The sequence below is a fragment of the Microcaecilia unicolor genome, chromosome 2 (assembly GCF_901765095.1).
Source record: "Microcaecilia unicolor chromosome 2, aMicUni1.1, whole genome shotgun sequence".
NCBI classification, from domain to species: domain Eukaryota; kingdom Metazoa; phylum Chordata; class Amphibia; order Gymnophiona; family Siphonopidae; genus Microcaecilia; species Microcaecilia unicolor.
Window position 1 is genome coordinate 401,816,102 of NC_044032.1, and position 25,583 is coordinate 401,841,684.

The window sequence follows — 25,583 nt, forward strand, 5'->3', positions numbered from 1 at the left end:
TTCTCCTTCCCTCTTCTCACCTCAGGAGTAGCTCGCAGGTAAACGATACCGTCAAGTTCAAGCTTTTCACCGAACTGCTTATTCATCCAGTCATGCCAGTCTTGATAAATGGTCCATTCTGTTTCATTCATGCAGTCAGACTCATACAGATTAGATGCAAAAACATACCTGCAACAGAACATTTTCAAATCGACCAGAAACTATTAGGAAATAAAACATCAAGCAAGCAAAAACATAAATGTGTATTTTTAAAAGGTTAGTAGCTTGGTAGCACTGCTTATCTTCCATACTGTGTTCACTTGGTGTCTCCTCACTGCAACCAGCTGCACTGGAGAAGACACTGGCTCTGATCTCTAACTTGCAAGCAGCAAGAACTGCTTTGAATCCTGGAAGTACCGTAAGAACAACCTGACCATAGGCTGTATTTAGATCAGTAATCCCAGACCTTTGAAGAACTTAGCCAAGAACATTCATCAAAATCCCTAGCCAAATAGCTCACAACTCAACTTCCCCAACTGTTTTCCTACAGCTTTCAGTTTACTTAAAAAAAAAAAAAGCAAAGCACCCACCAAACATTCTCACTAACTCTTCAAAACTGATGCTTAGGTACTCCAATAACTCAGACTGCATATTAATCTGACAAGCCCTTAAAAAATTCATCTTTATTATTGCTTTCAAGTATTGAACAGCACAACCAAATAACTACCATAAAAATATCACAAAACGTCAGCCCTAACTATACCCGCATCCTCACTCATATCAACCATGACTAAACCAAAAATATCAAGAGTCAGTACACACCTACAGCAGAGTATAAACTTATAAAAGAAAAAAAAAAGGGAGGAATGTGTATAAAATTAGGTAAAGTGGGGTTACTTAAATTCTGCAGGGATTTCTCATATATCAAACAAGGCTCAGTTCTCATCGAATATGTAAAGAACATTATTAACTTTGTAGGCGATACTTTTGCAGGATAAAGTAATTGGCATATCTTTAAGCCATTAATCACCTTTTATAAATCTTCCATTATTACTATACAAAACTGGAAATGTTGCAGGTCAGCTGTCCATGGGTTCTGTTCACTAAATAGTGTAAATTACCATATTTGCAGGGTTTGTGTTTCTTCACAGTATCTAAAAATCAGCAAAAAAAAAGGAGGTAAAAGATCTCACGCACCGTGAGATATAGAAAAAAAGTGAGGATAAACCAAGGAGGAATACCAAAACTTTATTAAGGGTTTTCAAGAAACGACCCGACATGGCCGTGTTTCGGCCCAAAGGCCTGCCTCGGGGGTTTTAATCAATCTCAGGTATAGCAGTGTAAAGAAATACACCGATGCAAATTTATGCTCAATTATTAAGCAATACAATGCCTCCTTCAACCTTCTGGGCTTTTAGAGGGATCCTTCTCTCATCTTCCAGGAATCTCCTCCCACTGGCTTCAGGTCCCCATCTTCTCTCTTCCATAAGACCCACGAGCTTCTCTTTCCCTGCCGTTCCTCTTGCTCACTTGTTCCCCTTGGTGAGAATCTATCTGTGCTCTGCGTTGTGAAAAAGGCCAGTTGATGACATCGAATGTCTGTAGCATTGATCTGTACTAATCCAGTTTGTTTAGTAGATATAATAATGTTCAGGGGCCCACTGTTAATGGTTACAGTGCTACTTTTTCCTATGTACACCCTTGTGAGACTCCTGGAAGTAAGTGCTGTTATGGTATGGTAGAGAAATAATCGTGGCTAAAAATTCTCAACTAAAAAATGTGGTGATATTATTTAAATAGATTAATCATAATCTGGGAAGTACGATTCTTACTAGAAGTGAACCTAAATTCAACAAATCATAAAATTGTTTATAAAATTCCACTCGATACCCATCAGGGCCAGGAGTTTTATGCAACGCACTCTGCTGTAATGCCAACATGAGATCTCCTTCCTCCAAAGGCCTGTTTAAAATTTGATGCTGTTGTAGGGAAATTTTGGGTAATACTAAATTATTTAAATACATATCATTATCCAAATCATCCCCCTCCAGGAGTGCATAAAGAGATTCATAATATGTAAGAAAACACTCAGCTATCTCGGTATCTGCGTGTAACACCTTACCCTTAGGGCCCCTTATTCCAAAAACCCGAGAAGGCCCCTCTCTACTCCTGACCAGATGGGCCAGTAGTCGCCTTATTACTATGACGAAACAGCTGATATTTGTAATAGAGTTGCGATTTCACCGCCCGCTGATGTAAACGTTCATTTAACTCCCTCTAGGATGTCGTCATCAAAGCCATTTTCTGCATCTCGGAGGGAGAATGACCATACTTAATTCTATGACTTATCACTTTCTCCAATCTAAGAATTTCATTATCCCTCATTTTCTGAGCCTGAGCTCTGTAAGAAATCACATCCCCCCTTAACACAGCTTTCGCTGTTTCCCAATAGAGAACCGGCTGTGACCTATGAACCCCATTATGGAACTCATAGCCCACCCAACGTTCCATTAAAAAGGCATGAAACTTTTGGTCTCCCACTAAATCCAGAGGATACCTCCATCTGTAAACCCCCACTGCTCCAGATCCCAAGTCTAATTGAAACCATATCAAGGCATGATCTGACACTGCATAAGGGCCAATCTCTGCCCTGGAAATTTTTGAAAAGAGGGAACTAGAGACATACAAATAATCTATGCGGGACTGAGAGGCATGTGCTCAGGAGAGATGGGTGAAGGACCCGCCACACATCCACTAAATCTAACATATTACAGAACAATGTCAAGTTGCCATGACCTCCCCCAGGACCTCGAGCACCACGAGTCGATCTATCTAAAGAAGGGTCCAGGACTAGATTAAAATCCCCCCCGAGAATTACCTGTCCAGCCTTGCAAGGGGTCAACAAAGCAATTAAGCATTGATAGAAAACTTTATCAAAAATGTTCAGGGCATAAACATTACAAAGCACCAGGGGACGACCAGCAAGCTCAATTGAAGCAAAAATGTACCTCCTCCTCCTGGGTCTCTGACTGTAGACTTAACCTTTACATTTAATCCTCTTTGGATAAGGATCATCACTCCTGCCTTCTGGTGGACCGTAGGGGCTTCCAACAAACTACCCACCCACCCTTTTTGAAATTTAGCATGTTCCGCTGAAGGTAAGTGTGTTTCTTGCACAAAAGCAATATCCGCCTTTTGTCTTTGTAAAGCCTGTAGAACCTTAGTCCTTTTAATAGGAGAGGAAACCCCTCCCAAGTTCCACGAAATTACCTTAAGTAATCCCAAGGGCCCCACATGGCAACATAAAATAACTTCAAAAGGAGAAAATTCTATAAGGGACACCCCCCAGCCCCTGGGCACCCTCCCACACTCATCTCAATCACCAACCTTCCTACAATCCCGTAATACCACTCCAACTTAAACCAAAACATACCTACACACAAATCATACCCCCACATCCAGCCAATCCCTCTCTCCCCGTTCCCCTTTCCCCAATAGACCAAACATGTCCTCTTACAGGACCAGATCACGTGAGCTCCTCTCCACCCCTCCCCGCTATGTGGAAAAAAAACACTCTATGAAATACATCTCAAACAGTCTCTCTATACTACAGTTCCAACCTTCACAGTAAACCTTTAATATCAAAGTTCTGTCCCATAAGGAGAAACTCAATGCAGCTCCAACAAACCAGTCACCCTGTTCGCAAACTGCAATGCTTGATCAGCTGAAGTAAACACATGCACCTTTCCTTCATGCCAAATCTTTAGTCTCGCTGGGTACAGTAGAGCAGACTGGATCTTTTTGGTATATAAAAGATTACAGGCTCCCCTAAACTCCCTGCGGTGTGCCAACACGGCTGCAGAGAAATCTTGGAAACAACGGATCTGACTGGTCTTGTACTTAAGTACATAAGTAATGCCACACTGGGAAAAGACCAAGGGTCCATCGAGCCCAGCATCCTGTCCACGACAGCGGCCAATCCAGGCCAAGGGCACCTGGCAAGCTTCCCAAACATACAAACATTCTATACATGTTATTCCTGGAATTGTGGATTTTTCCCAAGTCCATTTAGTAGTAGTTTATGGACTTGTCCTTTAGGAAACCGTCTAACCCCTTTTAAAACTCTGCTAAGCTAATCGCCTTCACCACGTTCTCCGGCAACAAATTCCAGAGTTTAATTATGCGTTGGGTGAAGAAACATTTTCTCCGATTTGTTTTAAATTTACTACACTGTAGTTTCATTGCATGCCCCCTAGTCCTAGTATTGTTGGAAAGCATGAACAGACACTTCACATCCACCTGTTCCACTCCACTCATTATTTTATATACATCTATCATGTCTCCCCTCAGCCGTCTCTTTTCCAAGCTGAAAAGCCCTAGCCTCCTTAGTCTTTCTTCATAGGGGGCTTTCACGATGAAAGGCCTGAAAGATCTCTTGCTTATGGGCAAAATTCAGCAATTTAAATATCACAATCTGAGGGCGCAAGTCCTGAGTCTTTACAGGTCCCAAATGATGTGCACACTCAATGCGCAGCGCTCCTGCCGGGAGCTGCAACTTTAGAGCCTTAGGGAGCCAACTCTTCAGAAATTCCCGCAGCTCCGACTCCGATTGATTCTGGGAGCCCAGTCATACGAATATTACTCCGATGTGCCCGATTCTCTAAGTCCTCCAGCTTAGCATCAATGTGATCTATTTTCTGTTGCATAGCCTGCTCTTTTGTCATTTGTTGTTGGACCTTATCTTCTGCATCAGAGAGGTGTTGTTGGTAGGCTAAAAGATCTGAACAAATTGTCCCCAATTTACCATCAAGTCCTTCTAATTTATCAGTTATCTTTTGCAGCTTTAGATCTACTGAGGCCTCCAGCATGTGAGACACTTCCGCCGCAATTTCCGCGGCCCATGCAGAGCCCACTGATTGCAAGGACGAGGCATCTCCGTCCACCATTTTGACTTCTCCTGCACAGCCCCGAGTGCCATCTTTCTTCGGCTGTTTAGTCGACATTTCAGCCCGAGTTGTGCACCAAAAGTCTAACTATCAGGAATCAAATACTGCAGATTGGGTAACGAAAAAAACAAACTAAACTAACGCGGGGGATAGATGTTAGATGAGGGGAGCTGGGAGCTCAGCTCAGCGACATCCACTCTCTAGCTCAGCATCACATGACCTCTCATTGTAATGTTTAATAAAGAATAAAATAATTAAAAAGGTTTTAAATGTTGACAAAATTACACAATATTAATAAACCTGTATTATAAAAAAAATAATTTGGAAATATTAAAAATATACATGTAAAAAAATAAATAACTAAAAATCCTATAGTAATAGATAATACATCTCCTATATAAACAATATATATAAAATTATTTAAAAAAAATTTTTAAACAGCTCAAAACTACGTAATCACCTATTTAAAAAAAAAGTTTTAAAATATCATAAGGGTACAAAATCAAGTTCACCATTTAATCCATAGGGGGTGACAGTATTAAACTTAAAAATTAAATGCTGTTCTTCTTTTAAGTAAAATATTTTCTATATCCTCCCCTCTCCATCTGGCTCTCACATGTTTTATAAAACAGAACTATAAATCTTCAATGGTATGTTGTGCCTCATACCAATGAGGTACCAGCAGTGCCAAAAGCGAATGCTACATACCTGTAGAAGGTATTCTCCGAGGACAGCAGGCTGATTGTTCTCACTGATGGGTGACGTCCACGGCAGCCCCTCCAATCGGAAACTTCACTAGCAAAGTCCTTTGCTAGCCCTCGCGCGCCCGCGCGCACCGCGCATGCACGGCCGTCTTCCCGCCCGAAACCGGCTCGAGCCGGCCAGTCCAGTATGTAGCAAGACAATACACTTCAAGGGAAGACACAACTCCAAAGGGGAGGCGGGCGGGTTTGTGAGAACAATCAGCCTGCTGTCCTCGGAGAATACCTTCTACAGGTATGTAGCATTCGCTTTCTCCGAGGACAAGCAGGCTGCTTGTTCTCACTGATGGGGTATCCCTAGCCCCCAGGCTCACTCAAAACAACAACATTGGTCAATTGGGCCTCGGAACGGCGAGGACATAACTGAGATTGACCTAAAAAATTTACCAACTAACTGAGAGTGTAGCCTGGAACAGAACAAACAGGGCCCTCGGGGGGTGGAGTTGGATCCTAAAGCCCAAACAGGTTCTGAAGAACTGACTGCCCGAACCGACTGTCATGTCGGGTATCCTGCTGCAGGCAGTAATGAGATGTGAATGTGTGGACAGATGACCACGTCGCAGCTTTGCAAATCTCTTCAATAGTGGCTGACTTCAAGTGGGCTACCGACGCAGCCATGGCTCTAACATTATGAGCCGTGACATGACCCTCAAGAGCCAGCCCCGCCTGGGCGTAAGTGAAGGAAATGCAATCTGCTAGCCAATTGGATATGGTGCGTTTCCCTACAGCCACTCCCCTCCTATTGGGATCAAAAGAAACAAACAATTGGGCGGACTGTCTGTTGGGCTGTGTCCGCTCCAAGTAGAAGGCCAATGCTCTCTTGCAGTCCAATGTGTGCAGCTGACGTTCAGCAGGGCAGGAATGAGGACGGGGAAAGAATGTTGGCAAGACAATTGACTGGTTCAGATGGAACTCCGACACAACCTTTGGCAAGAACTTAGGGTGAGTGCGGAGGACTACTCTGTTATGATGAAATTTGGTGTAAGGGGCCTGGGCTACCAGGGCCTGAAGCTCACTGACTCTACGAGCTGAAGTAACTGCCACCAAGAAAATGACCTTCCAGGTCAAGTACTTCAGATGGCAGGAATTCAGTGGCTCAAAAGGAGGTTTCATCAGCTGGGTGAGAACGACATTGAGATCCCATGACACTGTAGGAGGCTTGACAGGGGGCTTTGACAAAAGCAAACCTCTCATGAAGCGAACAACTAAAGGCTGTCCTGAGATCGGCTTACCTTCCACTTGGTAATGGTATGCACTGATTGCACTAAGGTGAACCCTTACGGAGTTGGTCTTCAGACCAGACTCAGACAAGTGGAGAAGGTATTCAAGCAGGGTCTGTGTAGGACAAGAGCGAGGATCTAGGGCCTTGCTGTCACACCAGATGGCAAACCTCCTCCAATGAAAGAAGTAACTTCTCTTAGTGGAGTCTTTCCTGGAAGCAAGCAAGATGCGGGAGACACCCTCTGGCAGACCCAAAGAGGCAAAGTCTACGCCCTCAACATCCAGGCCGTGAGAGCCAGGGACTGGAGGTTGGGATGCAGAAGAGCCCCTTCGTCCTGCGTGATGAGGGTCGGAAAACACTCCAATCTCCACGGTTCTTCGGAGGATAACTCCAGAAGAAGAGGGAACCAGATCTGACGCGGCCAAAAGGGAGCAATCAGAATCATGGTGCCTCGGTCTTGCTTGAGTTTCAACAAAGTCTTCCCCACCAGAGGAATGGGAGGATAAGCATACAGCAGACCTTCCCCCCAATCCAGGAGGAAGGCATCCGACGCCAGTCTGCCGTGGGCCTGAAGCCTGGAACAGAACTGAGGGACCTTGTGGTTCACTTGAGATGCGAAGAGATCCACCAGGGGGGTGCCCCACGCCTGGAAGATCTGTCGCACCACACGGGAATTGAGCGACCACTCGTGAGGTTGCATAATCCTGCTCAACCTGTCGGCCAGACTGTTGTTTACGCCTGCCAGATATGTGGCTTGGAGCACCATGCCTTGACGGCGAGCCCAGAGCCACATGCTGACGGCTTCCTGACACAGGGGGCGAGATCCGGTGCCCCCCTGCTTGTTGACATAGTACATGGCAACCTGATTGTCTGTCTGAATTTGGATAATTTGGTGGGACAGCCGATCTCTGAAAGCCTTCAGAGCGTTCCAGATCGCTCGCAACTCCAGAAGATTGATCTGTAGATCGCGTTCTTGGAGGGACCACCTTCCTTGGGTGTGAAGCCCATCGACATGAGCTCCCCATCCCAGGAGAGACGCATCCGTGGTCAGCACTTTTTGAGGCTGAGGAATTTGGAAGGGACGTCCCAGAGTCAAATTGGAGCAAATCGTCCACCAATACAGGGATTCGAGAAAACTCGTGGACAGGTGGATCACGTCCTCTAGACCCCCGGCGGCCTGATACCACTGGGAGGCTAGGGTCCATTGAGCAGATCTCATGTGAAGGCGGGCCATGGGAGTCACATGAACTGTGGAAGCCATGTGGCCCAGCAATCTCAACATCTGCCGAGCTGTGATCTGCTGGGACGCTCGCACCCGCGAGACGAGGGACAACAAGTTGTTGGCCCTCGCCTCTGGGAGATAGGCGCGAGCCGTCCGAGAATCCAGCAGGGCTCCGATGAATTCGAGTTTCTGCACTGGGAGAAGATGGGACTTTGGGTAATTTATCACAAACCCCAGTAGCTCCAGGAGGCGAATAGTCATCTGCATGGACTGCAGGGCTCCTGCCTCGGATGTGTTCTTCACCAGCCAATCGTCGAGATATGGGAACACGTGCACCCCCAGCCTGCGAAGCGCCGCTGCTACCACAGCTAGGCACTTTGTGAACACCCTGGGCGCAGAGGCGAGCCCAAAGGGTAGCACACAGTACTGGAAGTGGCGTGCGCCCAGCTGAAATCGCAGATACTGTCTGTGAGCTGGCAGTATCGGGATGTGTGTGTAGGCATCCTTCAAGTCCAGAGAGCATAGCCAATCGTTTTGCTGAATCATGGGGAGAAGGGTGCCCAGGGAAAGCATCCTGAACTTTTCTTTTACGAGATATTTGTTCAGGGCCCTTAGGTCTAGGATGGGACGCATCCCCCCTGTTTTCTTTTCCACAAGGAAGTACCTGGAATAGAACCCCAGCCCTTCTTGCCCGGATGGCACGGGCTCGACCGCATTGGCGCTGAGAAGGGCGGAGAGTTCCTCTGCAAGTACCTGCTTGTGCTGGAAGCTGTAGGACTGAGCTCCCGGAGGACAATTTGGAGGTTGTGAGGCCAAATTGAGGGTGTATCCTTGCCGGACTATTTGGAGAACCCACTGATCGGAGGTTATGAGAGGCCACCTTTGGTGAAAAGCTTTCAACCTCCCTCCGACAGGCAGGTCGCCCGGCACTGACACTTGGATGTCGGCTATGCTCTGCTGGCGCCAGTCAAAAGCTCGCCCCTTGCTTTTGCTGGGGAGCCGCGGGGCCTTGCTGATTCGCACGCTGCTGACGAGAGCGAGCGCGCTGGGGCTTAGCCTGGGCCGCAGGCTGTCGGGAAGGAGGATTGTACCTACGCTTGCCAGAAGTATAGGGAACAGTCTTCCTTCCCCCGAAAAATCGTCTACCTGTAGAGGTAGAAGCTGAAGGCTGCCGGCGGGCGAACTTGTCGAATGCGGTGTCCCGCTGGTGGAGAGACTCTACCACCTGCTTCGACTTTTTCGCCAAAAATGTTATCCGCACGGCAAGGCGAGTCCGCAATCCGCTGCTGGATTCTATTCTCCAGGTCGGCGGCACGCAGCCATGAGAGCCTGCGCATCACCACACCTTGAGCAGCGGCCCTGGACGCAACATCAAAAGTGTCATAAACTCCTCTGGCCAGGAATTTTCTGCACGCCTTCAGCTGCCTGACCACCTCCTGAAAAGGCTTGGCTTGCTCAGGGGGAAGAGCATCAACCAAGCCCGCCAACTGCCGCACATTATTCCGCATGTGTATGCTCGTGTAGAGCTGGTAAGGACTGGATCTTGGACACGAGCATAGAGGAATGGTAGGCCTTCCTCCCAAAGGAGTCTAAGGTTCTAGCGTCCTTACCCGGGGGCGCCGAAGCATGTTCCCTAGAACTCTTAGCCTTCTTTAGGGCCAAATCCACAACTCCAGAGTCATGAGGCAACTGAGTGCGCATCAGCTCTGGGTCCCCATGGATCCGGTACTGGGACTCGATCTTCTTGGGAATGTGGGGATTAGTTAATGGCTTGGTCCAGTTCGCAAGCAATGTCTTCTTCAGGACATGGTGCAAGGGAACAGTGGACGCTTCCTTAGGTGGAGAAGGATAGTCCAGGAGCTCAAACATTTCAGCCCTGGGCTCGTCCTCCACAACCACCGGGAAGGGGATGGCCGTAGACATCTCCCGGACAAAGGAGGCAAAAGACAGACTCTCGGGAGGAGAAAGCTGTCTCTCAGGAGAGGGAGTGGGATCAGACGGAAGACCCTCAGACTCCTCGTCAGAGAAATATCTGGGATCTTCCTCTTCCTCCCACGAGGCCTCACCCTCGGTGTCAGACACAAGTTCACGGACCTGTGTCTGCAACCTCGCCCTGCTCGACTCCGTGGAACCCCGTCCACGATGGGGGCGTCGAGAGGTAGACTCCCTCGCCCGCATCGGCGAAGCTCCCTCCGCCGACGTAGTCGGGGAGCCTTCCTGGGAGGTGGCCGCGGTCGGTACCGCACGCGGGTACCGACGTCGGGGACCTCAACCTGGGCGATGGGCCAGCCGGCGCCACGCTCGACGGTACCGGTGGCGCAAGCACCGCCGGTACCGGAGGGGTAGGGCGCAACAGCTCTCCCAGAATCTCTGGGAGAACGGCCCGGAGGCTCTCGTTTAGAGCGGCTGCAGAGAAAGGCTGAGAGGTCGATGCAGGCGTCGACGTCAGTACCTGTTCCGGGCGTGGAGGCTGTTCCGGGCTGTCCAGAGCGGAGCGCATCGACACCTCCTTTAACAGAGGGTGAGCGGTCCTCTCGGTGCCGATGCCTGCTGGGTGCCGAATCCCTCGGCGACCCAGAGCTCTCGGTGCCGACATGGGGAGGAGACCGGTGTCGATGCTTCTTCGATTTCTTCCGAAGCATGTCACCGGAGCTCCCCGGCACCGACGAGGAGGACGTCGAATCCATCCGTCGCTTCCTCGGGGCCGAGACTGAAGAAGGTCGATCTCGGGGGGGCTGTACCGCAGGAGCCCTCAGGGTAGGCGGAGACCCACCGAGGGCTCACCGCCACCAGCAGGGGAATGGACAGCCCTCACCTGCACTCCACCCGATGCACCACCGTCCGACGACATCAGCAGACGAGGTCCTGGTACCACCGACGTCGATGCAGCTATCCGATGTCTCGGCGCCGATGCAGAGGCCCGATGCCTCGATGCACTCGATGCAGGGGCGGCCGAGGAAGATGGTCTGGACGCTGACGACGTCGATGCACTCGAAGATCCCGGTGCCGATGCCGACGAAGAGCCCGAGAACAACACGTTCCACTGGGCTAGTCTCGCTACCTGAGTCCGCCTTTGAAGCAGGGAACACAGACTGCAGTTCTGAGGGCGGTGCTCGGCCCCCAGACACTGAAGACACGACGAGTGTCGATCAGTGAGCGAGATAACCCGGGCGCACTGGGTGCACTTCTTGAAGCCGCTGGAAGGCTTCGATGTCATGGGCGGAAAAATCACGCCGGCGAAATCAAAAGCCGAAATGGCGAAAATTGAAGCACCAAAATTTAGAGGGAGAAAAATCTCGACCGAGGCCAAAAAGAGGCCTACCCCGACGACGAAAGAAAACTTACCGGGGCAAAAAGCTGGAAGTACGGGGAGGATTTACACGAAACCCGGCGGGGGGTTTCCGGAGCACTTCCCGACTAAGTAGAAAACTTTCCCGAAGGAAGAAACACGCTCAAATAAATTGGACGCGCGAGGTCGACTTTCCGGGGCTCGACACGGCAAAAACACGACCGTACCGAGTGCGGACAAAAGAAGACTGGCCTGGCCGGCTCGAGCCGGTTTCGGGCGGGAAGACGGCCGCGCATGCGCGGTGCGCGCGGGCGCGCGAGGGCTAGCAAAGGACTTTGCTAGTGAAGTTTCCGATTGGAGGGGCTGCCGTGGACGTCACCCCCATCAGTGAGAACAAGCAGCCTGCTTGTCCTCGGAGAAACCCCTATACAGCAAAGGATGAAAACAGGCTCCTTTTCCAGATTAGCACTTTAAATGTTGGCAAATAAAGACTGAAACAGTCTACCTTTGTCGGCCCAGTAGATGGTTAGAGTTGTAACTGTAGCTACATATAGGTTCTCCCACCCACAACCCCAATGTCACAAATGTAAAGACATTTCATTGTTTCAAGTTGAAGCCCTCGATGCTTGGTTTCCATCCTGTGTGTATATATCCCACTTTCTAGAATTTAAGGAAGAGCAGGACACACACATACCATTTTCACCCTTCCTTTTATTGCACACATTTATCCAAAATGTTCTGGGTGGGTTACAACAAACATTAACAATATATTTTAAACACAATACAGCACATAAAATTCAAAAACAGAAAACTACACACACACACAATTAAGAAATAACAAATAAATATTTTAGAGTAAGAAAAAAAAATTCCCCCCACCTTTTTATTTTTTTTGGAATGATCTGTGCTAACAATGCCCTAGCAGTATTTCTGGCAAAAGAGACAAGGCAGGTAGGGCTGAGAACTCTTTGCTCATCTTTTGGAAACAGTTATTAATTCACTCTTTGTGGGTAGGAGAATAGATAAGACTGACTGCAAAAATCAGAAAATATGAGACTGCAGTTGGGGGGGGTGGGGGGGGAAGTGACGTCACAGCACTGAATAGCAGCTTAGTCTGTTCACTCCTGCCTCAACAGCACTATAATTGGCATTCTCCAGCGCCATCCTAGACAGCAAGCTCAATATTTGATGCCCGGTGAGGACTGAGTATTATCATGAGTAAAGCCCCTTCTGCGAAAAAAGATGGCAAACGCTCCTCGGGGCAAGTTGCAGCAAAGGGCACCGGACACCGTGTGTCTCCCTTCCCGCTCTCACCCTGACTCCATATTGTCTCTAGTGGATGCATGCTTTTACCCAGCGGTCTCTCCAAAGAACTGAAGCAATGTCTGACTGGCATTCAGGCAGAGATCAAGATGTCCAAGATGATCTTGGAAAACATGGTGTCCCCGAGTGCAGACCTCCGTGAGCTGGGCGGAAGATATAGAACTGAAGCTCAATGAACATGCAGAGGCCCTGGAGACACATACCTCACAGATCAAGGACTTAGTAACGAAGCATGAAGATTTTCTTTATAAACTGGACGATACTGAAAACAGAGCGGAGCAAGAATTTGCGCGTTCGAGGGGTTCCCGAGGGGGGGGGGCGATGGAGGATGTGGCGGTAATAGTGCGCAAGCTATGCTCCAAGCTGCTGAAATCAGAGGATGTTAACTCTATGGACATAGAGAGGGCACACCACTCTCTTGAGCAGTGGCAAGATAACAAGCCTAGAGACAGAGTATGTTTTAATAAGTTTGCTGATAAAGAACACAGTGGGCTCGTCAGGTTTCTTCCCTGGATTACAACGAATCTAACATTTCCATCTACCAGGACTTGTCACAATTTACCATGCCACAACAAAAGCTTATGAAGCCTGCACTTGACATCTTATCTACGGAAAAAAAAAATTGTCTACTGTTGGGTTTCCCTCCGCTTCAATTTACAAGGCTGGAAGCACTGGGTCCAGTCGCTCACTGCTGCCTGGAAGCTTCTGCAACTGGCAGGCCTGGTAACTACTAACGTGCTACCGCAGGGTTCCAACGCAATCTAAGAAACCTTCAGCTTCTTCCGGTTTCACTGCACCTCCATGACTTCGCTCTCTATTTGAGCCACGGATGTTGACTATTTCCTGAAAGCTAGGAAGTGAAGAGGTAGTGGGTTACTGGGTATTTTGTATGCAAGTCTTATTTGTAGTGGATGTGTTAGTGGATAACTGTGTTAGACTTTGGTCTGTATTTGTGTGGTTTGGGGGGTGGGTAGTACTGGGTTCATTCGGTGCAGTGGGTTAAATTCCTTTACTTCCCACTCAGGGGACCTGGGAGGTCTGCTGTTTGGTGTACGTTGTATAAATGGGGGGGGGGGGGGTCTGGACGGGTTAGTGAGAAGGGGATTGGAGACAATATTACTAATGGATATGTACAATTTTGCTTTTGCCAGTTGTTTACTATGAGTGCTGATTTAAAAATACTTTCTTATTTTTATTTTGTTACATTTGCATCCAATATTTATAATGTGAAAGGCTTGACTACACCTCAGAAAAGACAAAGGCTTTTTAAAGAGTTGCTCCACCTAAAACCACTAGTTCTGTTTCTACAGGAGACGCACCTTCGATGCTCTCATGAGGGGCTCCTGGCTTATCCTCGTTTTCCTCACGTTTACCATGCTTCCATGGCCACGGAGTATAAGAGATGTGGAGTTGCCATCCTGTTACTCTTCTTTGCAGGTACAGATCCTTCACAATAAACATGGTCCAGAGTGACATTTCCTGTTTCTTCACCTTCTTCTGGACCAGGATGAAGTGACCTTGGCCGTTGCTTACGCCCCAAATGAACACCAAGAAGTATTTTACCCCAGGCTACAGTCTCCCTTCTTGAGGGGTAAGCTAATCCTGGGGGGACACTTTCTACTCAACCCCAATTTGGATCATTTTGGAGTTGTGGCTGGATCCATCGCATTTCTGAGGCTTTCCAAAATCTCTCTCATCCACTGGGATTATGTGATCCCTGAAGGCTCTCTCACATCTAGAACTTTGACTACACCTTCTTTTCCTCCACACATCAATCTTCCTCTCGTATTGATTATAGCCTCTTAGCTACTCGATTGGAGGTGGGGGCTCTGCACTCAGATATTGGGAGTATAACTTTTTCAGATCATGCTCCTGTCTGGGTCTCCCTTCTCTTCGGGAGGAGGAGTAAGACCAGCGCTGGACTTTAAATACTTTATTATTGCAAACTGGCAGAAGGAGCTGGGCCTGGGGTTGACTGAGGATGAGTGGAGCTCCTTGGAAAGGTGACTTTGGCCGTTGCTTACGCCCCAAATGAACAACAAGAAGTATTTTACTCAAGGCTACAAAAAACTCTGTCTCCCTTCTTGAGGGATAAAGCTAATCCTAAGAGGGGGGGGGGGGAGGGGGGGACTTTCTACTCTTAACCCCAATTTGGATCGTTCTGGAGTTGTGGCTGGATATATTGCATTTCTGAGGCCTTCAAAAATCTCTCTCATATGCTGGGCTTATGTGATCCCTGGAGGCTCTCACACTTGGAATCGTGACTACAGGAAAATGCTATTAAAATTATGTACAGATGGTACCTTACTCCTGTGCATCTTCAGCACATTTACCCAGGCATTGCTGCACAGTGCTGGAGGGGATGCAGGGAGCCTAGTACTATGGGTCATATATGGTGCACCTGTATTAAAGCCCAGGCCTTTTGGAGGGTGGTTCAGCACAGGTTGCAGTGCTGGCTGGACCGCCAGATACCTTGGTCCCCAGTCTTTTTCTTGTTTCCCAAGAAGGGGTCTGGTCTTAGGCCTCCTCAAGCTCTACTAGTGCGCTACGCTGTGTGCGCACTGGAAACAACAAACAGTGCCAACCTTTGGCTTAATAAACTTGGTATATCTGTGACATGGAGAGACTACTGGCTATTAGACGCCATCTCTTGCACAAATGGAAACTTGTTTGGAGCCTTTCATATGACACTGTTCAGCTTGAATGTTGCCTATCTTTTTGTTTCTGGTGTTTGGGTTGCCCTTCCAAGTCTGGACTTGCATGAGAGAGGGAGGGACAGGGATGGGCTCTAGTTTCGTGGGGAAGTTTGGGAGCAGTACTTTTTCTAATATGAACATCTGTTTTTTTGGAAAATATACTTACAAAAAATATTTTTTTGAAGTTTCTTCTGCTTACCAAATTGTAGCCAGGGGTATGGACGGGTAACTCAGCTGAAATGCCCTCTTGCTTTGCATGGTTGCATTGTCATGGTTTTGCTATCTTCTTATATTTGTACACGATGTCCTGTACCCTTTGGTTTTCAATAAATACTTCTTACAAATTAAAAAATATATATAAGACTGCAGTAGATGCAAGGCAAGGTGCCATAGGGAGCTCTTTATTCAGGCATTATTTGATGCTGGGAAGATCGGTTTGCTGCTTATAAGCCTAGGGAATTATTCTCTGTTGCTAAAAGGAAGCAGTGCTCTGTGTGCAGGCTGGTTAACTGGTGCAAAACAATATGCACAATTTTGTTTTTTGAGGGGGTGGGAAGAGATTATTGTTAGTTCTTTAGGCAACTCAGAGGGAATGTTGTCTTGTGATCAAAAGGGAATCATTGAGACTTTAGGCTTTTAAATGACCTCATAACTGGAGTGAGCTTTGACGGCAGCTTCAGAGGTTGGTAAGGTCAACGCCGGGCAGACTTCTACACTCTGTGCCCCAAAACTGACAGGGAGAGACAGATTAAGTGTACCAGTGTTTAATCATGAAGAAGCAGACCCTGTGTAGAGTGTCAGATTCAACTCTGGCCACCTTGATGGGCAGACTGGATGGATCATGCAGTGCTTTATCTGCCAATTTTTACTATGTTACTACTATATCAATTGCTTACGGGAACACTAGGTATTAGTATTGCTAAAACAAGCACAACCTGTAACATGTGCATCAGATTATGTTCTTTCAATGGTGTAAGCTTTAGATTCAAACTTTAGAAATCACTATGCCCATAATTAACTCTGAGATTGGAAGGTGTCCCAGATGTGTTAAAACCTGCTTACGTTAAGCCAGTTTTGGTTTGGTTTTGTTTTGGTTTTTTTTTGGGGGGGGGAGGGGGAAGAAACAGGTCACTGGATATTACTTCTAAAGAGAATTATAGACCCGGTCCTAATTTATCATTTATAGCAAAGTTGGACAGAGAAAATTTATGCTTTCAATCAGATTTTGGACCATACATAAGGAACCAAAATGGTACTGATGATCTCTACTAGTTTATTATCTGAGCCTCATAGGAGTGGGCTGGTTGGATATGACTTTTAATCCGTTTTTTGGTACTTCAGCATTTGAAAGATTTGGGAATTAAAGGGTTCAGTTCTGACCTGGGTGAGTCCATTTCTTTGGACAGAGTTCAGCAGGCGACTCGGGGCCACATCAGATCAGAAACCTGGTTGTTTAACTGTGGGATGCCTCAGACGTCTGTCCCATCTCTGCCCCTTTTTATGATATTAGGATTCACAGCTTAAACCAAAGGTGAGCAACCTGCAGGCTAAATGTTGCCTACCACTGAATTTTATGCAGCCCCTGAAAACATGGGAAGTATATACAGAAATCATCATTAACCAGAGCTCTGGCAATTTTAAACGCTGTACTTCGCAAATAATTTTCAGAATAGTCATAAGAACATAAGAGTTGCCATACTGGGACAGACCAAAGGTCCATGAAGTCTAATATCTCCTTTTTTTTTTTTTTTAAATTGTTAAAATAGTCAACTACAACAATGAGACCATTGCAATAATCCCACTTACAAATGACTGAGGCAAAAGAAATTCCCTCCCCAAATCTCCTCCCACCCCATTCCCAAATACCCCCCTTACACAACCTCCTCCCCGTACTATGGAGTGGTGCCACCCACATTTAAGAATCCTAAGCCGATGAGGTCCACTAAGCTTCATATCTACGCCATATTTTATAAAAAGTGAGTAAACAGCCATGCTTCAGTGCTATCAGTTTAGACATTTGAAAAACAAAGTCCACTTTTTGTAGAATGCAGGATACTGGGGGTAAGGAGTGCTGCTTCCAAGCCTGGGCCAGCAACAGTTTCCCAGCCATAAACAGATGAATCGCCAACTTATGGTGCTCCACTATAATCTCCAAAGGTTTAAAATGTTCCACCCATTGAGAGTATGGTTTACAGATAATCTACTGCACCAGATCCAAAATGGATGTCCAGTACAGCCACACCTTAGGTTATCTCCACCAAATGTGATAAAAGGTTCCAGAAAACCACAGTACCCTCCAACAATGAGCAGAAGTCTTTCTTGAATAACAGCTCTGGCGTACAGTACCAGCAGTAAAAATTTTTTTTAACCATTTTCAACTAAATTACTAGCTACAGTGGGGGAAATAAGTATTTGATCCCTTGCTGATTTTGTAAGTTTGCCCACTGACAAAGACATGAGCAGCCCATAATTGAAGGGTAGGTTATTGGTAACAGTGAGAGATAGCACATCACAAATTAAATCCGGAAAATCACATTGTGGAAAGTATATGAATTTATTTGCATTCTGCAGAGGGAAATAAGTATTTAATCCCTCTGGCAAACAAGACCTAATACTTGGTGGCAAAACCCTTGTTGGCAAGCACAGCGGTCAGACGTCTTCTGTAGTTGATGATGAGGTTTGCACACATGTCAGGAGGAATTTTGGTCCACTCCTCTTTGCAGATCATCTCTAAATCATTAAGAGTTCTGGGCTGTCGCTTGGCAACTCGCAGCTTCAGCTCCCTCCATAAGTTTTCAATGGGATTAAGGTCTGGTGACTGGCTAGGCCACTCCATGACCCTAATGTGCTTCTTCCTGAGCCACTCCTTTGTTGCCTTGGCTGTATGTTTTGGGTCATTGTCGTGCTGGAAGACCCAGCCACGACCCATTTTTAAGGCCCTGGCGGAGGGAAGGAGGTTGTCACTCAGAATTGTACGGTACATGGCCCCATCCATTCTCCCATTGATGCGGTGAAGTAGTCCTGTGCCCTTAGCAGAGAAACACCCCCAAAACATAACATTTCCACCTCCATGCTTGACAGTGGGGACGGTGTTCTTTGGGTCATAGGCAGCATTTCTCTTCCTCCAAACACGGCGAGTTGAGTTCATGCCAAAGAGCTCAATTTTTGTCTCATCTGACCACAGCACCTTCTCCCAATCACTCTCGGCATCATCCAGGTGTTCACTGGCAAACTTCAGACGGGCCGTCACATGTGCCTTCCGGAGCAGGGGGACCTTGCGGGCACTGCAGGATTGCAATCCGTTATGTCGTAATGTGTTACCAATGGTTTTCGTGGTGACAGTGGTCCCAGCTGCCTTGAGATCATTGACAAGTTCCCCCCTTGTAGTTGTAGGCTGATTTCTAACCTTCCTCATGATCAAGGATACCCCACGAGGTGAGATTTTGCGTGGAGCCCCAGATCTTTGTCGATTGACAGTCATTTTGTACTTCTTCCATTTTCTTACTATGGCACCAACAGTTGTCTCCTTCTCGCCCAGCGTCTTACTGATGGTTTTGTAGCCCATTCCAGCCTTGTGCAGGTGTATGATCTTGTCCCTGACATCCTTAGACAGCTCCTTGCTCTTGGCCATTTTGTAGAGGTTAGAGTCTGACTGATTCACTGAGTCTGTGGACAGGTGTCTTTCATACAGGTGACCATTGCCGACAGCTGTCTGTCATGCAGGTAACGAGTTGATTTGGAGCATCTACCTGGTCTGTAGGGGCCAGATCTCTTACTGGTTGGTGGGGGATCAAATACTTATTTCCCTCTGCAGAATGCAAATAAATTCATATACTTTCCACAATGTGATTTTCAGGATTTAATTTGTGATGTGCTATCTCTCACTGTTACCAATAACCTACCCTTCAATTATGGGCTGCTCATGTCTTTGTCAGTGGGCAAACTTACAAAATCAGCAAGGGATCAAATACTTATTTCCCCCACTGTATAGAAACTTTAAACAAATATTTAAAACCCTTCTCCCAACATTCAGAGAAGTATGCATGCCCCAGATCAAGGTCCCATCGGATGTATATTTCTGGAGAGGGGTACGATACATTAATAAGTGTCACGTTTCCCAAAGCAGGAACTAGGTTTGTGAGCCCTTGGACCATTGCCGAGGAGTGGCAGGCAAAACCACCGCACACTGGAGGCAAGGCAGAACTCTGATAAACAGTTAGGCTTCACCTGCACATGGCCACCTTTCACCAGGAGTTGAGCCCCTGGCTGCAGGCGGCCGGCAGGACTTACAGGATCCCAACTAGGCTGAACAGGGACAGAGGGTAAAGGAATATCCAGGGACAGCAAGGCAGGGAAAGGATAAGCTAAAGGACAGGACTGAAAGCTGCAAGCAGCCACTAAAACAGGGAACAAAATACTGAACAACAAGACACAGAGCTGAAAGCTGCAGAGCTGCCACAAAGACACAAACAGACAAAGACTAAACACAAAACTATAACCCAGAGACAAGACTAGCAAACAAACAACAACCTAATCTAACTACCCACAGACTAAAACAGGCAAGGATCAAGGCAAGAAACCAGACTGAGCAGAAGTGCAAACAGCATCCCAACAAACCTCAGGGCCTTAGGCGATGCAAAAGCAAAGGCAGAGAGGTTCCAAATGGCTAATAAGCCCAGCAGCAGCAATAACCAGGCAACTACGGGTGCTGTTTAGGTCCAAACAAAACACTACTACTACTACTATTTAGCATTTCTATAGCGCTACAAGGCGTACGCAGCGCTGCACAAACATAGAAGAAAGACAGTCCCTGCTCAAAGAGCTTACAATCTTAATAGACAAAAAAAATAAAGTAAGGGCGCACCGACAAAGTCTGGCAGCCCGGAAGATCCGGACCGGACTCAAATCTGAACAGGTGACAGTAACCAGACAGTCCATTGCAGCCACCAGGTGGCGAGAACAAGGAGAGCACGAAACATGGGCACAACCGTGACAATAAGGCCGAATATAAACTGAGAAACACTTCACTTCCCCTCTCTCTACCTCTTCGCATTGCCCTTTCCAACAAGGAGTCTTCCAAACCCAATTCTCTCCCCTTCTCTCTACCTCCTCGCATTGCCCTTTCCAGCAAGGATTCCTCCAAACCCAATTTTCTCCAAGCCTTATGATAAATAAAATCTCTGACCTGCCTATAATAAAAGAGCTCTCATCTCCAGGCCATATTCGTCCTGGAAGTCTGAGAACAAAATAAAATTCACCCCAAAACTGCCCAAAGGGTACGCAAGCCATTGGAAACCCATGTTTATACACCAGATCCTGGTGGAAAGAGAGGAGCACACTTGCACCAATCCAAGTCACAAGTACCTGGCAAGATCCCAGAACAATAAAACAGATTTTGTGCTGCTTATCCTAGAAATATACAAAACAATACTCCACTAGCTGAGTGGAGAAGTGCCGGTGTGTTTTGACAGTATCCTAGAAATAAGCAGTGGATTTTCACAAGTCCATCTTAATAATGGTTTATGGACTTTTCTTTTAGGAAAGTATCCAACTTTTTTAAACCCTGCTAACTGCTTTTAACACATTCTCTGGCAATAAAGTCTAGAGTTTAAATACATGTTCAGTGAAGAAATTTTTCTTCAGTTTGTTTTGAAATTTACTACTTAATAGATCCATTGTATGCCCCCTGGTCCTAGTATTTTTGAAAAGAGTAAACATGTGATTCATGTTTACCCGTTCCATTCCATTCACTATTTTATAGACCTCTATCTCCCCCCTCAGTCAAGTCTTCTCCAAGCTGAAGAGCCCTAGTCACTTTAGCCTTTCCTGGTAGGGTAGTCATCCCATCCCCTTTATCATTTTCATTGCTCTAGTCTGTACCTCTTCTAATTTTGCTATTTCTTATTTGAGATGCGGTGACCAGAACTGCACACAGTAGTTGAGGTGTGGTTGCACCATGGAGCAATACAAAGGCAGCTGTGGCGGTAGGTGGAAACGGGGCTTACTTTACATCACTTACTCATGCCTGAGGGTACTTTACGGGATCCAACTACAATTTTTGTAGAACCATTGGATTTTGCAGATAGATAGATATGCTTTTCAACAACTTTCACACTATGTCTCTTCCTTGAACTCCTCTTGGTTGGGTCTTGATATAGAATCTAAATTCCAGGCACTCTGAGATGCCATCTGTAGCTCCTATTACTCTCTCATTGTTACACAAGCGTCTCCTAGCCAATTGTTCCCCATGAGATTTTGGTCTCATAGAAACCCAGTTGTAGGAGGACCTACATTTGCCATTCAGTTCCCAGGATTTACTATGTTATCTTTCTTGGATACCCATTTGATGATCTAAGGGAGTGCTAGTTTAGGGATCTGTTGAGAGCTTATAACTCCCAATCAAGGCTGCATACAATGGGATACTATTTCACGTCTCTTTGCTTAAAATGTGGGCGGTGTGCCAATACCTTTTATCATGCTTTCTGGGAATGTGTCCCTTATTAAGTCTTTTTGGAGGTCATTGGTGAATTACCTGGAAAGGATCCTCCAACACCCCATTTCATTTCTCCCTGAGGATATACTATTAGGCCAGATATTGGCTCTGGGGGTTAGGGATAAAAATCAGCGAATCTGGCTAATGAAGGTGTGTCTGGTGAGGAAAAAAAAAATACACCATGAAATATTGGACCAAACCAGAAGCGCCAACCTGTTGGCATTGGAGGAATGCTTTGCACAAATTGGTATCACTGGAGCTTCAAGACACGCATTACACATTTAAATCTCAGCATTATTTTTATTTAATCTGAGGATTATATGCCTACTGGGTGCCTTATCAGGTTCCACTGGTTGATCTCTATTGGTGTTGTAGTGGTTCTTTTTTGTTTGGAGAGGACTTTCTTTTGCTCGCTTTACTGTCCTTTTTTGGGTAAGAGTTCGTGGGGGGGGGGGGGGGGGGGTTGTGGCTGTTCATCTTGTGTTACTTGCTGCTCTGAAGCTTTTTTTTTTTTTTTTTAAAGATTAGGCTCTGGTTGATGGTTTATTCTTTGCTGCCTGTTCACACTTTGGCAGGCTGCTTTGGTATGGCAGGAACTTGCTCAGTTTACTACATGTTCCTTTCAGGCTGTGTTCATTTGGCACTGATACTAGAGAAAAAACAGTGGGTGGGGGATGTAGTTTCAGCTTTATAAACTGCTGATGGTGGGGGGGGGGGGGTACAAGGAACCTGGCCCCTCATCAGGGGAGATTTAGGCTCCATTGGGAAGGGTGTTTTGGGGGATTGTTCCTTATCTAAAAGTGGCTATGTTTCTGCTTTGTCACTGTTGTGATCATCAATAAAAACTGTTTGAACATAAAAAGAAAGTTGTGTACAAAATCCTGCAGCGTTTCCTCTGAAAGGGTAAAATCACAGCTGATATGTTCCCTGGCCAGGGGAGGTTAAGCCCTCCCAGATGTAGATTTCTATGGAAGGGCATGTCAGTTGCACCAAGTTATTGAAAGAGTGGGGAACCTTTAGTCCACTCGTTGTGAGAATTGATAGCCCCTTTAGATCCTACTTATGTATTACATGCCCAAGCACTTAAACTATTCAAGACTATTAAACAAAGTATACTGGTGAGCCTGATTCGAAGGGTTTGGAAATGGTACTATACTCAAAAGCATATTAATTAGGCTGTTCAAGCTTGACTACAGCTAGTAGAAGCAGATTTCCCAGCTGGCATGACTGATACCAACTTGGCTACCAGAGGTGTACAGAGGATACAGAATTTGGTTAATGAAGACAAAAATACATACCTATGCTCACCTGGGAGACCAATATCATTTGAGGTAGAGATTACTTTGCTTACTTGCAAGTTATTCATTACATTCATTTTACCTCAGCAGGAATTTACAGAAGATGCAGTGGAAACAATTATTGAGCCTTATTTTTTGGAATCTGAGCAGGAGTCTCTTTCCTATATGAAGTTTTTGCAGCATACCTGCCACCACTAAATATGAGCAAATGGGCAGAAGCATGGACCAGGGATTTAGGGGTATAAATAAGCACAGATTGCTTCTATAAAACCCTTATGGCGCTGCTCAATAGGTTGACTAATGCTGGTCTGCAGGAGCAAAGAAATAAAAAGCTCGTTTGATCTTACATCTCAGCATTGTAGGCCCTAAAAGTGGTGACAGCAACTGGTAAGTAGATGTTTGAAATTCAGCAAGGAGAAGGCATCTGTTGGGCATTTATTTCAGGTCTGTGTGAGTCAAATAAACAATTTTGGTTGGAGGTAGCTTGTTTTATTTCTCAAGTCTTGCAGCTAAGGTTACCTATGAAGCCTCAGCTTTTTCTATTTATTAATTTTTCAACACATGTTTTTTGTTTCTTAACAGACATCTCCTCTTGTTTAATGTTTACTTTACCACCTAAGGGTTTGGGGGGGGGGGGGTGTTCAGGTTACATTAAAAAGTTGATTATGTTTTGATGGTCTGTTATATTAGACTACTCTGATAATACTGCATTGGATATATAATTGTTTACCTGTACTTTCTTAAATGTCATCAATAAAAATTGTTGGAAACTAATTGGAGAACACCAGACACCCCCAAATCCTAAACAGCGGCATAATCTTTTATATATTTATTATTACATTTGTGCCTCGCGCTTTCCCACTCAGAGCAGGTTCAATGCGGCTTACATAGTAACAGGGATTACAGAGTATTGATGAAGAAAAAATAAGTATATCAGAATAATAAAATAAATAATTAGGTAGAGATGGGCAAGAGTGAAGGGAGTATTGTTATGTGAGGCACAATCAGCTTGCAAAGTGGAAACATTATCAAGACATTTGGGACCCTATATGGTCAGTAACGCCACACTGGACTCGTAGATGGGTCCTGAACATAAAACCTTGATATAGTTTGGACTATACCTTTTGCTCTATATGGAACACTTGGTATAAGATTAAATTCCTGGTATTGGTGCAAGGAAAGCCAAAAATCCAGGGTGCAAATACTTTTTCTGTAGAACGTTAGATGATATTGAAGGGAGTACAAATTAATAAAATAAAGATAAAATGTAATTCTGTTTTTCATGTACAACATTTCAAGGTTGATTGACCTTGTAGAAATGTGTTGGCCATTGTTAACTATTGCCTTGTTCTGGTGCAATAAATATACAAAAAAAAAAAAAAAACCATCGCTTACCTCAAACTCATCTTGCTGCGTCTGGACATTACACCATCTTGCAATAGGCTCGGGAACCACCTCCCATTCCTCTTTGGTCTGTCTGAGAATGTTCACAAAAGTTGATTTTCCAGCAGCTGTTATCAGGAAGAGAAACATCCTTGAAAATTATTCTAGGGACTAGCATTATTCATATAAAAAACAAATAATTCATGGAGTCACTTATCAATGATGCCCAAGATACTCAAGTCATAAGCAGGAAAGATTCAACGACTCCCACTACACAGCAGTTTCTGCCAATCCAGCTTTTACTCCGAGCTTAAAGACAACTTATCTTCTAGCTATACAAGTAAAGGCTGGAGCTTTTTCAAAAGTTCAGATAAAGTTAAAGCCCAGAATAAAAAAAGGGACACAGTTCCTGAGGCTGAGACAGTTAAGAGCTGTGCACGTTCATGCGGGAAGTTCCCAGTTCTAGACCTAGGTCAGGGGATTCTAAACAGACAGCATCTGCAGCCCCAGGTGTAGAGAGGATGTGTCCATTGCATACAGTAATGTCTCGGCCAATTATGGGTCGCAGAAAGAGCTAGGCTGGTTGCTATGATGGCCAAAGTAAAGCATGCATGTGACGGGTAGGATTGGGGAGATATTCAATAGGGGGGGAAAAAATCCACAAGTAATGCTAATAAAGGCTCATGGTAACAGATCCCGCCCTGCTTATAACCGAGTTGGAGAGTACAAAAGGAGCAGCTGAAAACTGACAAGATTTAAAAAATACCACACCAAAGTATGGCAGTCACACCCATGTTAAACACAAAGTGAAGCTCTCTCTCAGCCAAACAGAATGGGAAACCTTTGACTTGTGTCATCATTATTATCATCAGCATGCTAGCCACTGAAAACGCCAGTACTGTGAACAATTTTAACACACACAGGCTAACTTGACAGCAGAATTATTTAAAGCTATAGTATAAAACTGCATT

At 45.9% G+C, this 25,583-nt stretch overlaps 1 protein-coding gene across 1 annotated transcript in view; it reads right to left on the reverse strand.

Annotated features, from left to right (window-relative positions):
- Positions 1-25,583, reverse strand: part of DCK (deoxycytidine kinase) — a 45,734-nt gene that overhangs the window by 14,755 nt on the left and 5,396 nt on the right. The window contains exons 2-5 of the mRNA XM_030192143.1: positions 24,625-24,740; positions 4,613-5,012; positions 1,039-1,133; positions 21-200 (exon numbers count right to left, since the gene is read on the reverse strand). Coding sequence (XP_030048003.1) covers positions 21-200; positions 1,039-1,133; positions 4,613-5,012; positions 24,625-24,740 — 791 coding nt within the window. The remainder of the gene's footprint in view (positions 1-20; positions 201-1,038; positions 1,134-4,612; positions 5,013-24,624; positions 24,741-25,583) is intronic.